General features: G+C 52.6%; 1 protein-coding gene across 1 annotated transcript in view; it reads left to right on the top strand.

Annotated features, from left to right (window-relative positions):
* The window catches only part of LOC119974367 (integrin alpha-E-like), a 406093-nt gene that overhangs the window by 223284 nt on the left and 170338 nt on the right, over positions 1-12471 (top strand). Inside the window, 2 exon segments of the mRNA XM_038813139.1 lie at positions 4676-4692; positions 5163-5366. Of these exon segments, the coding sequence (XP_038669067.1) occupies positions 4676-4692; positions 5163-5366 (221 nt within the window).

The raw sequence follows: 12471 nt of genomic DNA on the forward strand, positions 1-12471 counted from the left end.
TCCCAACACCCTACCCCCTCCCCAAACCCCCTCCCCCACCACCCCTACCCCCCTCCCCACACCCCTACCCCCCTCCAACGCCGCCCCCTCTCTCTCAATGCCACAACCCCCCCCTCAATGCCGCAACCCCTCCCCAAACGCCGCAACCCCCCAAACGCCGCAACCCCCCCAATGCCGCAACCCCTCCCAATGCCGCAACCCCCCCAACGCCGCAACCCCCCCAACGTCGGAACCCCCCCAACGCCGCAACCCCCCCAACGCCCCACCCCCCCAACGCCGCAACCCCCCCCCACGCCGCAACCCCCCCCACGCCGCAACCCCCCCCACGCCGCAACCCCCCCCCAACGCCGCAAACCCCCCCAACGCCGCAACCCCCCCCCAAACGCCGCAACCCCCCCCATCCACCCCTCTCCACCCCCCCATCTACCCCTCTCCACCCCTCTCCAATGCCGCTACCCCCCCGCACTCGCCCTAGGTCACTGAACGGCGTCAACCATCTTCAATGGTTGACGCCGTTTTAAAGCTACTGCGTTTTTCGCCGACGTGACCCGTGGCCACGTCGGCGGGACTTCGGCACATCCGGGCCGGAGATTTGTTGAAAGTAAAAAATCAATGACATCCCGCCGGTGCCAGCTGTTTTCAGAGGCTGCCGGCGGGATTTGCACAACGCCGGTTTTTGGCCGCTCGGAGAATAAAAAACCCGGCGGGAGCGGGATTAACGCCGCAGCCGGCTGATTCTCCAACCCTGCGTGGGGTCGGAGAATTTCGCCCCAGATCTGACAAATTTTGCCAGCGTTCTTTGAGGAGGTATCAGGCAGGGAGGATAGAAGATGTATGTTTGGATTTTCAAAAAGCATTTGATAATGTGCCACACAAAAGGCTACGACTCAAGATAGAGCTCATGGTGTTGCAGGTAATAGTCTGGCATGGATAGATGATTGGCTAACTAACAGGAAGAAGTGAGTAGAGATAAGGGATCTTTCTCAGGTTGGAGGGCAGTGACGAGTGGATTGCACAGGGATCAATACTGGGACCACAGCTCTTCACAATATATAATCATGATTGGGGAAAGGAACAGAGTGCACTGTGGCCATATTGTCAGATGATACAAAACTGGGAGGGAAGGCAGGTTGTAAGGAGGGTATACATAGTTTACGGAGAGATAGTGACAGGTTAAGTGCCTGGACATAAAATTGGCAAATGGAACTCAATGTGGGAAAATGTGAGGGTGTTCATTTTGGAAAAAAGAATGAGATGGCGGTTATTATTTAAATAGAGAGAGACTGCAGAAAGCTGTAGCACAAAGAGACTTGGGGGTCCTTGTTCATGAAACCCAGAAATTTGGCAAACAGGTGCAGAAGGTAATGGGGAAGGCAAATGGAATGTTGGCTTTTATTTAAAGGAATATAAAAGTAGAGAGGTGTTGCTGCAATTGTACAAGGTTCTAGTGAGTGAGGCCACATTTAGAATACCAGTTTTGGTCCCCATATTTAAAGAAAGAGCTATATATTATCATTGGAGACAGTACAGAGAAGGTTTACTAGACTGAACCTGGGTATGGAGGGGCTGCCAAAGGAGAAAAGATTGGACAGGTTGGGTCTATTAAAATGCAATCAGATACCTGCTTTGCATTTGAATCAAAAGTGTAGCAGTTCACAGTTAATTATTCCATGCTGCATTCCCCATGGCAACACCTCTACCAATAAGAATTCAATCCACCCGCTCTTCTCATGCAGTATGGACTTTTGTTTCCTTTACTATTGGTTAATCTTTGATGGCAGTCCTGATGGGTGCAAGATGAAAAGCTTTGATAGCATGTTTCTTTTTTTCAGCAAAACTCATAGTGAAAGTTCTTATCCTTAGGGCTCGATTCAAATAAATGGAAACAAAGTCCCATAGCGAGTGCGTTTAGCTGTGTGTTTCCCGGAGCTCACAGCACTGAGAAACACATGGCTACACAATGTGACTCACATTGTATAAGGGGCCTCAGCAGATCAAAGCTGCACATAGCCCCATTCTGCACGGTGGGGAACTCCACTCGCCAGAAATCCCCAGTGTCACGAGAGTAAATGGCGCCCCGATCTCTGAGACCCCGAAGCGATCCCTGCACCCCCAGTCTGAACACAATGGGAGGGTCCTTGCAACTACCCCCCCCGATACCCCCCACCAACACCCATTCACGACAGCCCCGACCCAATCGAATGCACGCATAAAATGCCAGCTTGGCACCTTGGCAGTGCCCATGCAAGCTGGCAGTGCCACGTGGCAGTGTTAGGCTGGCACCCAGGTGGCATTCCCAGGGTGCCAAGCTGGCATCAGCAGTGCCAGAAACCCACCCGGTCAAAAGGACATGCAGCTGGGGGCCTACGATCCCCTGGGAATGACCGCACGAGTGCCGTTCGTCTGGTCCCAGTTAGTGGGGACCAGTGCTGAATGGCGCTCGCCCAAGGCTTTCCAAGATAAAGGGGTTGAAACCCAAACCCTCAGGTACCTTGTGAATCTGCACATTAGAATGAGACATAACCCCCTCACTCTAATATGCAGATTTGCGAAAAAGCGATTTACATTGCAACATCTCGCCAGATCATGTTGGATCGAGGCTTTGTGAGCCGGGAAGATCCCAGGAGCGAGGTCTCCTTCCTTTTATTGGACATGCAGCACCGCGGCAAGCTACATTTCAGGCATAGTGTGGTCATTAGATCATGCTCTTAGCGTTTTAATAGCTCACCGCCCATCCCCAGAGCAAACCTTCCATCTGGGCTTCGAGGAAAGGATAGGAAATGTAATGCAGCAGCAAATAATAATAATAATCTTTATTATTGTCACAAGCAGGCTTACATTAACACTGCAATGAAGTTACTGTGAAAATCCCCTATTCGCCACACTCCAGCGCCTGTTCAGGTACACAGAGAGAGAATTCAGAATGTCCAATTCACCTAACAGCACGTCTTTCGGGACTTGTAGGAGGAAACCGGAGCGCCCGGAGGAAACCCACGCAGACACGGGTAGAACGTGCAGACAGTGACCCAGCCGGGAATCGAACCTGGGACCCTGACGCTGTGATGCAACAGTGCTAACCACTGTGCTACCATGCTGCCGTGCTTTGTCTGGCGTTGGAGACAGGAACCTCACAAATCCTGAGGGATGTTGATCTCTTTAATGTCCTGATTAGACCAAAATAACATTGTGTGAGAGAGGGATTCTACCTACAAAATAACGTTGTGTGAGAGAGGGATTCCATCTATAAAATAACGTTGTGTGAGAGAGGGATTCCATCTATAAAATAACGTTGTGTGAGAGAGGGATTCTACCCACAAAATAACGTTGTGTGAGAGAGGGATTCCATCTATAAAATAACGTTGTGTGAGAGAGGGATTCCATCTATAAAATAACATTGTGTGAGAGAGGGATTCCATCTATAAAATAACGTTGTGTGAGAGAGGGATTCTACCTACAAAATAACGTTGTGTGAGAGAGGGATTCCATCTATAAAATAACGTTGTGTGAGAGAGGGATTCCATCTATAAAATAACGTTGTGTGAGAGAGGGATTCCATCTATAAAATAACGTTGTGTGAGAGAGGGATTCCATCTATAAAATAACATTGTGTGAGAGAGGGATTCCATCTATAAAATAACGTTGTGTGAGAGAGGGATTCTACCTACAAAATAACGTTGTGTGAGAGAGGGATTCCATCTATAAAATAACGTTGTGTGAGAGAGGGATTCCATCTATAAAATAACGTTGTGTGAGAGAGGGATTCCATCTATAAAATAACACTGTGTGAGAGAGGGATTCCACCTACAAAATAACACTGTGTGAGAGAGGGATTCCATCTATAAAATAACACTGTGTGAGAGAGGGATTCCACCTACAAAATAACACTGTGTGAGAGAGGGATTCCACCTACAAAATAACACTGTGTGAGAGAGGGATTCCATCTATAAAATAACACTGTGTGAGAGAGGGATTCCACCTACAAAATAACACTGTGTGAGAGAGGGATTCCATCTATAAAATAACGTTGTGTGAGAGAGGGATTCCATCTATAAAATAACACTGTGTGAGAGAGGGATTCTACCTACAAAATAACACTGTGTGAGAGAGGGATTCCACCTACAAAATAACACTGTGTGAGAGAGGGATTCCATCTATAAATAACGTTGTGTGAGAGAGGGATTCCATCTATAAAATAACACTGTGTGAGAGAGGGATTCTACCTACAAAATAACACTGTGTGAGAGAGGGATTCCATCTATAAAATAACACTGTGTGAGAGAGGGATTCTACCTACAAAATAACACTGTGTGAGAGAGGGATTCCATCTATAAAATAACGTTGTGTGAGAGAGGGATTCCATCTATAAAATAACACTGTGTGAGAGAGGGATTCTACCTACAAAATAACACTGTGTGAGAGAGGGATTCCACCTACAAAATAACACTGTGTGAGAGAGGGATTCCATCTATAAAATAACGTTGTGTGAGAGAGGGATTCCATCTATAAAATAACACTGTGTGAGAGAGGGATTCTACCTACAAAATAACACTGTGTGAGAGAGGGATTCCACCTACAAAATAACACTGTGTGAGAGAGGGATTCCATCTATAAAATAAAAACCGACTTCACAATCGTAGGCCTGCAAGCCGCATTTTCGTTTTTTTGGTCTCCGCAGCTCTGGACCTCCAGACAGTGAGTTGAGAAGTTAGCATTGTCTGCTTTTGCCTTATTTGAAAGATTCCATCATGCCAGTGCCGATGTCGGGCAAGGTGCTCCCATGTGAATCCAGATGTAATGTAGGGCAAGGTGCACCCATGTGTATCCAGAAATCCAATGCCCTAAACCCCCATCCACCCAATTTCCTGACCTTGTCCCTAGAGAATAGGTCATTCCTGGCATTGCCTGAAGTATGGAGCATTCTTTGGGGAGCTGGGTATCCTTTGGGGTTCTGGACATGCCCTGGGACAAGGGTCATAAAACTCAGGCTTGTGCAATTTTCAAAAGTGATTCGTGGAACCTTGTGAAAATATGTAAGATGCATGTTGACAAAGTTGGCTAAATATCGAAAGGCTCTTTCTGATTAATTGAATTATCAGCTATTGATAGCAGTAGTTCCAAGTGTTCATACAACCTCGGTTCTTTGTATCTTTTTTATTAAACAGGATACATTTGAAGAAAGGGAGAGTTTGACAGGAATATCCAGCTTTACCAATGCCAGGTTTGGAGTTGCCATTTCAAACATAGGTGACATCAACATGGATGGATACAATGATGTGGCCATTGGAGCTCCTTTGGAGGAAGATCATGGAGGCAGTGTCTATATCTTTAATGGTCATAGGGATGGTATCCATATGACTCATTCCCAGGTAAGGCTGGTCACAGGAGTTATATTGTGCATGCTATAGTCTAGGCTCTCTTAACTATTTGTGACCATGTTGATCAGCAGTCTCCTCCTGTCAACGGAATCTTTGTAATGCTTTGAACATGACTGTTCCTCAGCGCTAACAATGACCTCATAACGAGCTTTTGCAATTTTACCCTGTACGACTAAAACTACAAGTTGAATTTTATTCACTGATAAAGAAGTTAAAGAATCATTGCAAAATAAGCAGAACAACTGACTGTAAACATTTCAGTAAGTATGTAAAGAGAAAAAGATTTATAACAATGAACGTAGGCCCCTTACAGCCAGAAATGGGGGAATTCATAACAGGGAACAAAGAAATGGCTTAGGAACTAAATTCGTACTTTGCTTGTGTCTTCACAAAGGAAGACATGAATAATGTACTGGAAGTTCCGAGAAACACAAGTTTTAGTGAGGGGCTGAAGGAAATTATATTAGTACTGATTGGAGGGTAGCTAATAAAAGCCTGCTGTTCAAAAAGGGAGGTAGAGAGAAAACATGGAACTATAGACCAGTGAGCCTAATATCAGTACTGTAGTAGGGAAGTTGCTGGAGTCCATTATCAAGGATTTCATAGCACAGCATTTGGAAAGCAGTGGTGTAATCAGACAAAGTCAGCATGGATTTACGAAAGGAAAATCATGCTGGATGCACCTACTAGAATTCTTTGAAGCTTTAACTAGGAGAGTTGATCAGGGAGAACTGGTGGATGTGGTTTATTTAGATTTTGAAAAGACTTTTGACAAGGTCTCACATAACAGATTACTATGTAAAGTTAATGCGCATGGAATTGCAGATAGTGTCTTGAGATGGATAGAAAGCTGGTTAACAGACAGGAAGCAAAATGTTGGAATAAATGGGTCTTTTTCTGAATGGGAGGCAGTGACTAGTGGGGTACCTCAAGGATCTTGCTGGGACTGCAACTGTTCACATGTGAACGCGATCTACCCAAATGGGGATAGAGTCCCTTAGCGCGATTAGCCGGGTGTTTCTCGGTGGTTACAGTGTTGAGAAATACCCCACCATATAACCCCCATTTGGGTAGATCGGGGGCCTCAGCTGGTATACGGGTGGCTGAGACTGCACTTAGGAACTAAATTCATACTTTGCTTGTGTCTTCACAAAGGAAGACATGAATAATGTACTGGAAGTTCTGAGAAACACAAGTTTTAGTGAGGGGCTGAAGGAAATTATATTAGTACTGATTGGAGGGACTCAGCTCACTGGAAGTCCTGAGCGCAGGGAGAGATTGGGACATCATTGAAAAATGGGGTCCTGATCTCCCGAGTGCCCAACACGATCCCTGAACTCCCCCAAGCCCCAAGTCACATGTCAGGAGGTCCTTGCCCCCTGCCCGCATCCTTCCACACCCGTGCCAGATCCCCCGATCTGATCCCTGTTGTGCAAATAATGCCAGGTTGGCACCTTGACAGTGTCAGCCTGGCACCCTGGCAGTGCCCCAGCCAACTTGCAGAGCCACATGGGCACCTTGACAGTGTCAGCCTGGCACCCTGGCAGTGCCCCAGCCAACTTGCAGAGCCACATGGGCACCTTGGCAGTGTCAGCCTGGCACCCTGGCAGTGCCCCAGCCAACTTGCAGAGCCACATGGGCACCTTGGCAGTGTCAGCCTGGCACCCTGGCAGTGCCCCAGCCAACTTGCAGAGCCACATGGGCACCTTGGCAGTGCCAGGCTGCCACCCTGGCAGTGCCCCAGCCAACTTGCAGAGCCACATGGGCACCTTGGCAGTGCCAGGCTGCCACCCTGCCCAGAGCCGAAGCATCTGGGGGTCTCTGATCCCCTGGAGAGCACCATGAGTGCCATTCAATCTGGTCCCTGTTGTGCGGACCAGCACTGAACAGCACTTGCCTGAGATCTCCAAGGCCAGGGAGTTAGATCCCATGTCTTGGTTAGATCTCCAAACGCATATTAGAGTGAGATCCGCTGTCTCACTCTAATGTGCAGATTTTCCAGAAAAGCGATCTTGCCCAGCAGCAAGGACCACTCTGGAGACTTCTGCTTCCTTCAATCTTCACAAGGCCCATCTCTTTGAACAGAGTCAATTCTCACCAGCATCCTGCTTTATGCTTCACACAAAAACAATCTTTTCTTCTGCTGCTACTGTCTTCCTCTCTGTGACTCTGAGTCAGTGGGGGCTAAATTACTAAGAGCGGGATTTAACCACCACCTTGCGCCCCACATGGATACTTGTGCACCTGTTAAATAGCGCAAAAGGCCAAAATCGAGATTCCTTCTGGTCGCAAATCGCTTTGCTATCCAACCGGCCTGCTCCGGTGCAAGTTCCGGATCACACCCAAAGATGGCGAGCATACCGTTAACCATCATTTACATTCATTTCCAACTCACTCACAAGATCGAAGTTGAATGTAATGGCCTTTCAGGAATTAAAAGGTTCCCAAGTGATAAATCACACGGACATTGTTTTATACTCCTTTTTAAAATGTGAAGCTGGTGCAATGGTTGCTGAGGGGAACTGAGGAGGTGAGTTGGCATTTCCATTTACTGGCATGCAGCTCCAGGGTACTGGACAGCTAGCCCAATGCTTGAAGGGGGGCGGGGAGTGTTAGGGACCTCTCGGGGGGGGGGGGGGGGTTGGACTTGGTTGGGGGCTGAAGCACTCCAGGTCGGGGGGGGGAGGTGGTGAGGGGCTTTTCATCCATGAGGCCTTCAAGTCATCTTCAAATATTATGGATACCGGTAACAGGGGAAACTACAGACACTGCCTGTCTATCTGACCTAAAGCAAATACCTGGAGGCTATTGTTGCTGTTTAATTCTTTCTCTGTAGCCTGAAAGATATGTGGGTCCTGGAACACCAGGCACGGGGACGTATGAGTCCAGAAGGCAATCAGGCTGGGACGTATGAGTCCAGAAGGCAATCAGGCTGGGACGTATGAGTCCAGAAGGCAATCAGGCGGGGACGTATGAGTCCAGAAGGCAATCAGGCGGGGACGTATGAGTCCAGAAGGCAATCAGGCGGGGACGTATGAGTCCAGAAGGCAATCAGGCGGGGACGTATGAGTCCAGAAGGCAATCAGGCGGGGACGTATGAGTCCAGAAGGCAATCAGGTTTGAGGCATGAAGACGCTGGGGGGCCTGGCACATGACATTGATCCAAATGAACAACATGATGAAGATGTTGAAGAAATGCTTTCACAGATTGCTGATGCATTTGTTGCTTGTATGGTGAGTGCTGCATGGAACAAGCACGTCACCACAGGTCAAACACTATGGAAATCGAGGTTGTTCAACTGCACGTCGAGCACCAGTGGAATATGTGGATGCCAAGATTTGGTTTCAATGAGATTGGACTGTGCGGGAGGGCCTGCGGCTTATGGATTGAGACTGGCACTGATACGTGGAACAACCAACAAATATCGCATTGCTGAACAAATTATTTCTATGACAAAGTTCTGGTCATGAGAACACATTTTCAGGCTTATCCTCCATTTCTGTTGAGAAACCTGCGAGGGGTGATATCAAGGGCGCGATTCTCCGCTCTCACGCCGGTTCGGAGAATAGCGGGCTGCGCTGATTTTCACGGCGACGCCGGTCCGACGCCCTCCCGCTATTCCCCGAACCCCGCACAAACTACACGTCGGAATTCCCGGCAAAGGCCTCGACAGACCCCCCGACACGACCAGAAGCCCGACTTTTTGGCCCCCCGCTATTCTCCGGCCCGGATGGGCGAAGTCCCGACGTCATCACGCAATGTTTTCACGCCGGCCAACACACCTGCTTTTCAAGTTCGTCAACCAGTCGTGCTGGCTGACGAGAGCTTCGAGGAGGTGAGCGCACCGTTCAGCGCACAGCTCAGCGTACAGCTGGAGTCTGGCCACAACGGGGAAGGCATCCCCGAGAACGGGAGGGGGGTCCAGAGTGGGAGACGGAGGGGGGGAGTGGGAGACTGAGGGGGGGAGTGGGAGACTGAGGGGGGGAGTGTGGGAGACTGAGGGGGGGAGTGGGAGACGGAGGGGGGAGTGTGGGAGACGGAGGGGGGAGTGTGGGAGACGGAGGGGGGGAGTGTGGGAGACGGAGGGGGGGGAGTGTGGGAGATGGAGGGGGGGAGTGTGGGAGATGGAGGGGGGGAGTGTGGGAGACTGAGGGGGGAGTGTGGGAGACGGAGGGGGGGAGTGGGAGACGGAGGGGGGGAGTGTGGGAGACTGAGGGGGGGAGTGTGGGAGACGGAGGGGGGGAGTGTGGATGATGGAGGGGGGAGTGGGAGACGGAGGGGGGGGAGTGTGGGAGACTGAGGGGGGGAGTGTGGGAGACGGAGGGGGGGAGTGTGGATGATGGAGGGGGGAGTGGGAGACTGAGGGGGGGAGTGTGGGAGACGGAGGGGGGGGAGTGGGAGACGGAGGGGGGAGTGTGGGAGACGGAGGGGGGGAGTGTGGATGATGGAGGGGGGGAGTGGGAGACGGAGAGGGAGAGTGTGGGAGACTGAGGAGGGGGGAGTGTGGGAGACTGAGGGGGGAGTGGGAGACGGAGGGGGGAGTGTGGATGATGGAGGGGGGGAGTGTGGGAGACGGAGGGGGGGAGTGTGGGAGACTGAGGGGGGGAGTGTGGGAGACGGAGGGGGGGAGTGGGAGACGGAGAGGGAGAGTGTGGGAGACTGAGGAGGGGGGAGTGTGGGAGACTGAGGGGGGGAGTGTGGGAGACGGAGGGGGGGAGTGGGAGATGGAGGGGGGGAGTGTGGATGATGGAGGGGGGGAGTGTGGGAGACGGAGGGGGGGAGTGTGGGAGACGGAGGGGGGGAGTGTGGGAGACGGAGGGGGGAGTGGGAGACGGAGGGGGCGAGTGTGGATGATGGAGGGGGGGAGTGTGGGAGACGGAGGGGGGGAGTGTGGGAGACTGAGGGGGGGAGTGTGGGAGATGGAGGGGGGGAGTGGGAGACGGAGAGGGAGAGTGTGGGAGACTGAGGAGGGGGGAGTGTGGGAGACTGAGGGGGGGAGTGTGGGAAACGGAGGGGGGAGTGGGAGTTGGAGGGGGGGAGTGTGGATGATAGAGGGGGGAGTGTGGGAGACGGAGCGGGGGAGTGTGGGAGACGGAGGGGGGGAGTGTGGGAGACGGAGGGGGGGAGTGGGAGACTGAGGGGGGGAGTGTGGGAGATGGAGGGGGGAAATGGGAGTGGGGGGGGGTAGGGAGAGAGTGAGCGAGTGACTCGTCCAACCCCGGTTACAAAGTGTCTGCCACCATGCCATGGCGTGCCGGTCAGGAGGACACGCCCGCTGGTTGCCCTGTGGCTTACGGCCACAGGCCACTGACGCACCGGTGAAGAGGACGTAGTTAACTGCCCGTTGGATGCAGAAAGTGACCAGGGGTTAGGCTGCCCGCGTGTCAGCAGCGCGACCAGGCCACCGGGACACACAGGTATCCCGTGGCAGGCGGCTGCCGGGTGTCGACTAACCTCCGTCTAACATGTCCCGTTTCTCTGCCCCCCACCACCCTTCTGTAGGTTAGCACGATGTCTGCGAACAGAACGGCTATGTTCAGCGCAGTGGTTGGGGCCGCTGTACTGCATTTGGAGATGGAGCAGCGTCCACACCCACAACCCGCAGTGGATGCAGGGCCAGCTGCAGCAGCAGAGGGAAGGGCCGAGGAGTTGCCAGTCGTCGAGCAGCATGGGGAAAAGGAGGAGGAGGGGGATGAGGAGAGAGTGAGGGTGCAGCCACGGCGCCAGAGGCGACGACCAAGGCCGAGGGTGTACCGTGCCCGGATCTCTTTCCAGACAATGACGGACATCACCTGCAGGAGGAGACTCCGGCTGAGTAGGTGGATGGTGATACATATCTGTCACCTCGTGGCGCACCTCGCCCCACGTGGAACGGGGGGAGGACACGCGATCCCGGTTGCCATCAAGGTGACGGTCGCTCTTAACTTCTATGCGACCGGCTCCTTCCAGTCTCCGAGCGGGGACGTCTCCGGGATCTCCCAGTCATCGGTGCACAGGTGCATCCGGGATGTGACCGATGCCCTCTATGCCATCGCCGACCGCTACATCACCTTTCCCGAGGACCGAGCAAGTCAAGATTCACGAGCTCGTGGATTTGCCAGCGTGGCCGGGATACCGATGGTGCATAGGGCAATCGATTGTGTTCACGTCCCCATGCGCCCGCCTGCAGGAGACAGGGAGGTCTTCACAAACAGGAGGGGGTCGTACTCCATGAATATCCAGGTGGTATGCGACCCCCACATGACGTTCATGAACGTCTGTGCAAGGTTCCCAGGGAGTGTGCATGACTCCTACATACTGGCGCAGTCGTACATCCCTGCGATGTTTGAGGGACGTCTCCCCCGGCTGAGGGGCTGGTTGCTAGGTGACAGGGGTTATCCGCTGAGGTCTTGGCTGACGATGCCTATACGGAGGCCTCAGACCAATGCGGAAACCCGATACAACGAGGCCCATGCAGCAACCAGGGGTGTGGTGGAGCGCTGCCTTGGCCTCCTGAAGATGAGATTCAGGTGCCTGGACCGCTCCGGAGGGGCCCTGCAGTACCAGGCCGACAGGGTCGCTCGCATTGTTGTGGTCTGCTGTGCGCTGCACAACATCGCGATGCAGAGGGGAGATGACCTGCTGCAGGAAGCGGAGGGAGAAGCCAGTGGCAGTGGTGCCAGCACAGAGGAGGAGGAGGAGGAGAGGGAGGAGGAGGAGGAGGAGGAGGAGAGGGAGGAGGAGGAGGAGGCTGGCGGAGTGACGGGCGCAGCACGCAGGCACGACCCAGGTGCTGGTGATGCCCAGGAGGCGACACGACGGACCCGGCAAGGATGGCGGGCACGCGACGCCTTAGTGGCAGCACGGTTCACGCGTCGCATGTGACGTCCACGCTGAACACCAAACCACCACCTGCATCGCTAGTCGTGCAGAGGGTCAACACACAACTGCCACCACCACAACCACACCCCCCCCCCCCCCTCCGCACCCCCACACCCCCTCTCAGTGTACACTGCTCCACTTCGACATCACCCTTATCACTGGGTCCAGACGGTATGGCACAACATTGATGGCTGTGTCAGCGGGTGTGATCAGTGCCATGTGGAATGATGACAG

Source organism: Scyliorhinus canicula, chromosome 12 (genome assembly GCF_902713615.1).
Source record: "Scyliorhinus canicula chromosome 12, sScyCan1.1, whole genome shotgun sequence".
NCBI lineage: Eukaryota > Metazoa > Chordata > Chondrichthyes > Carcharhiniformes > Scyliorhinidae > Scyliorhinus > Scyliorhinus canicula.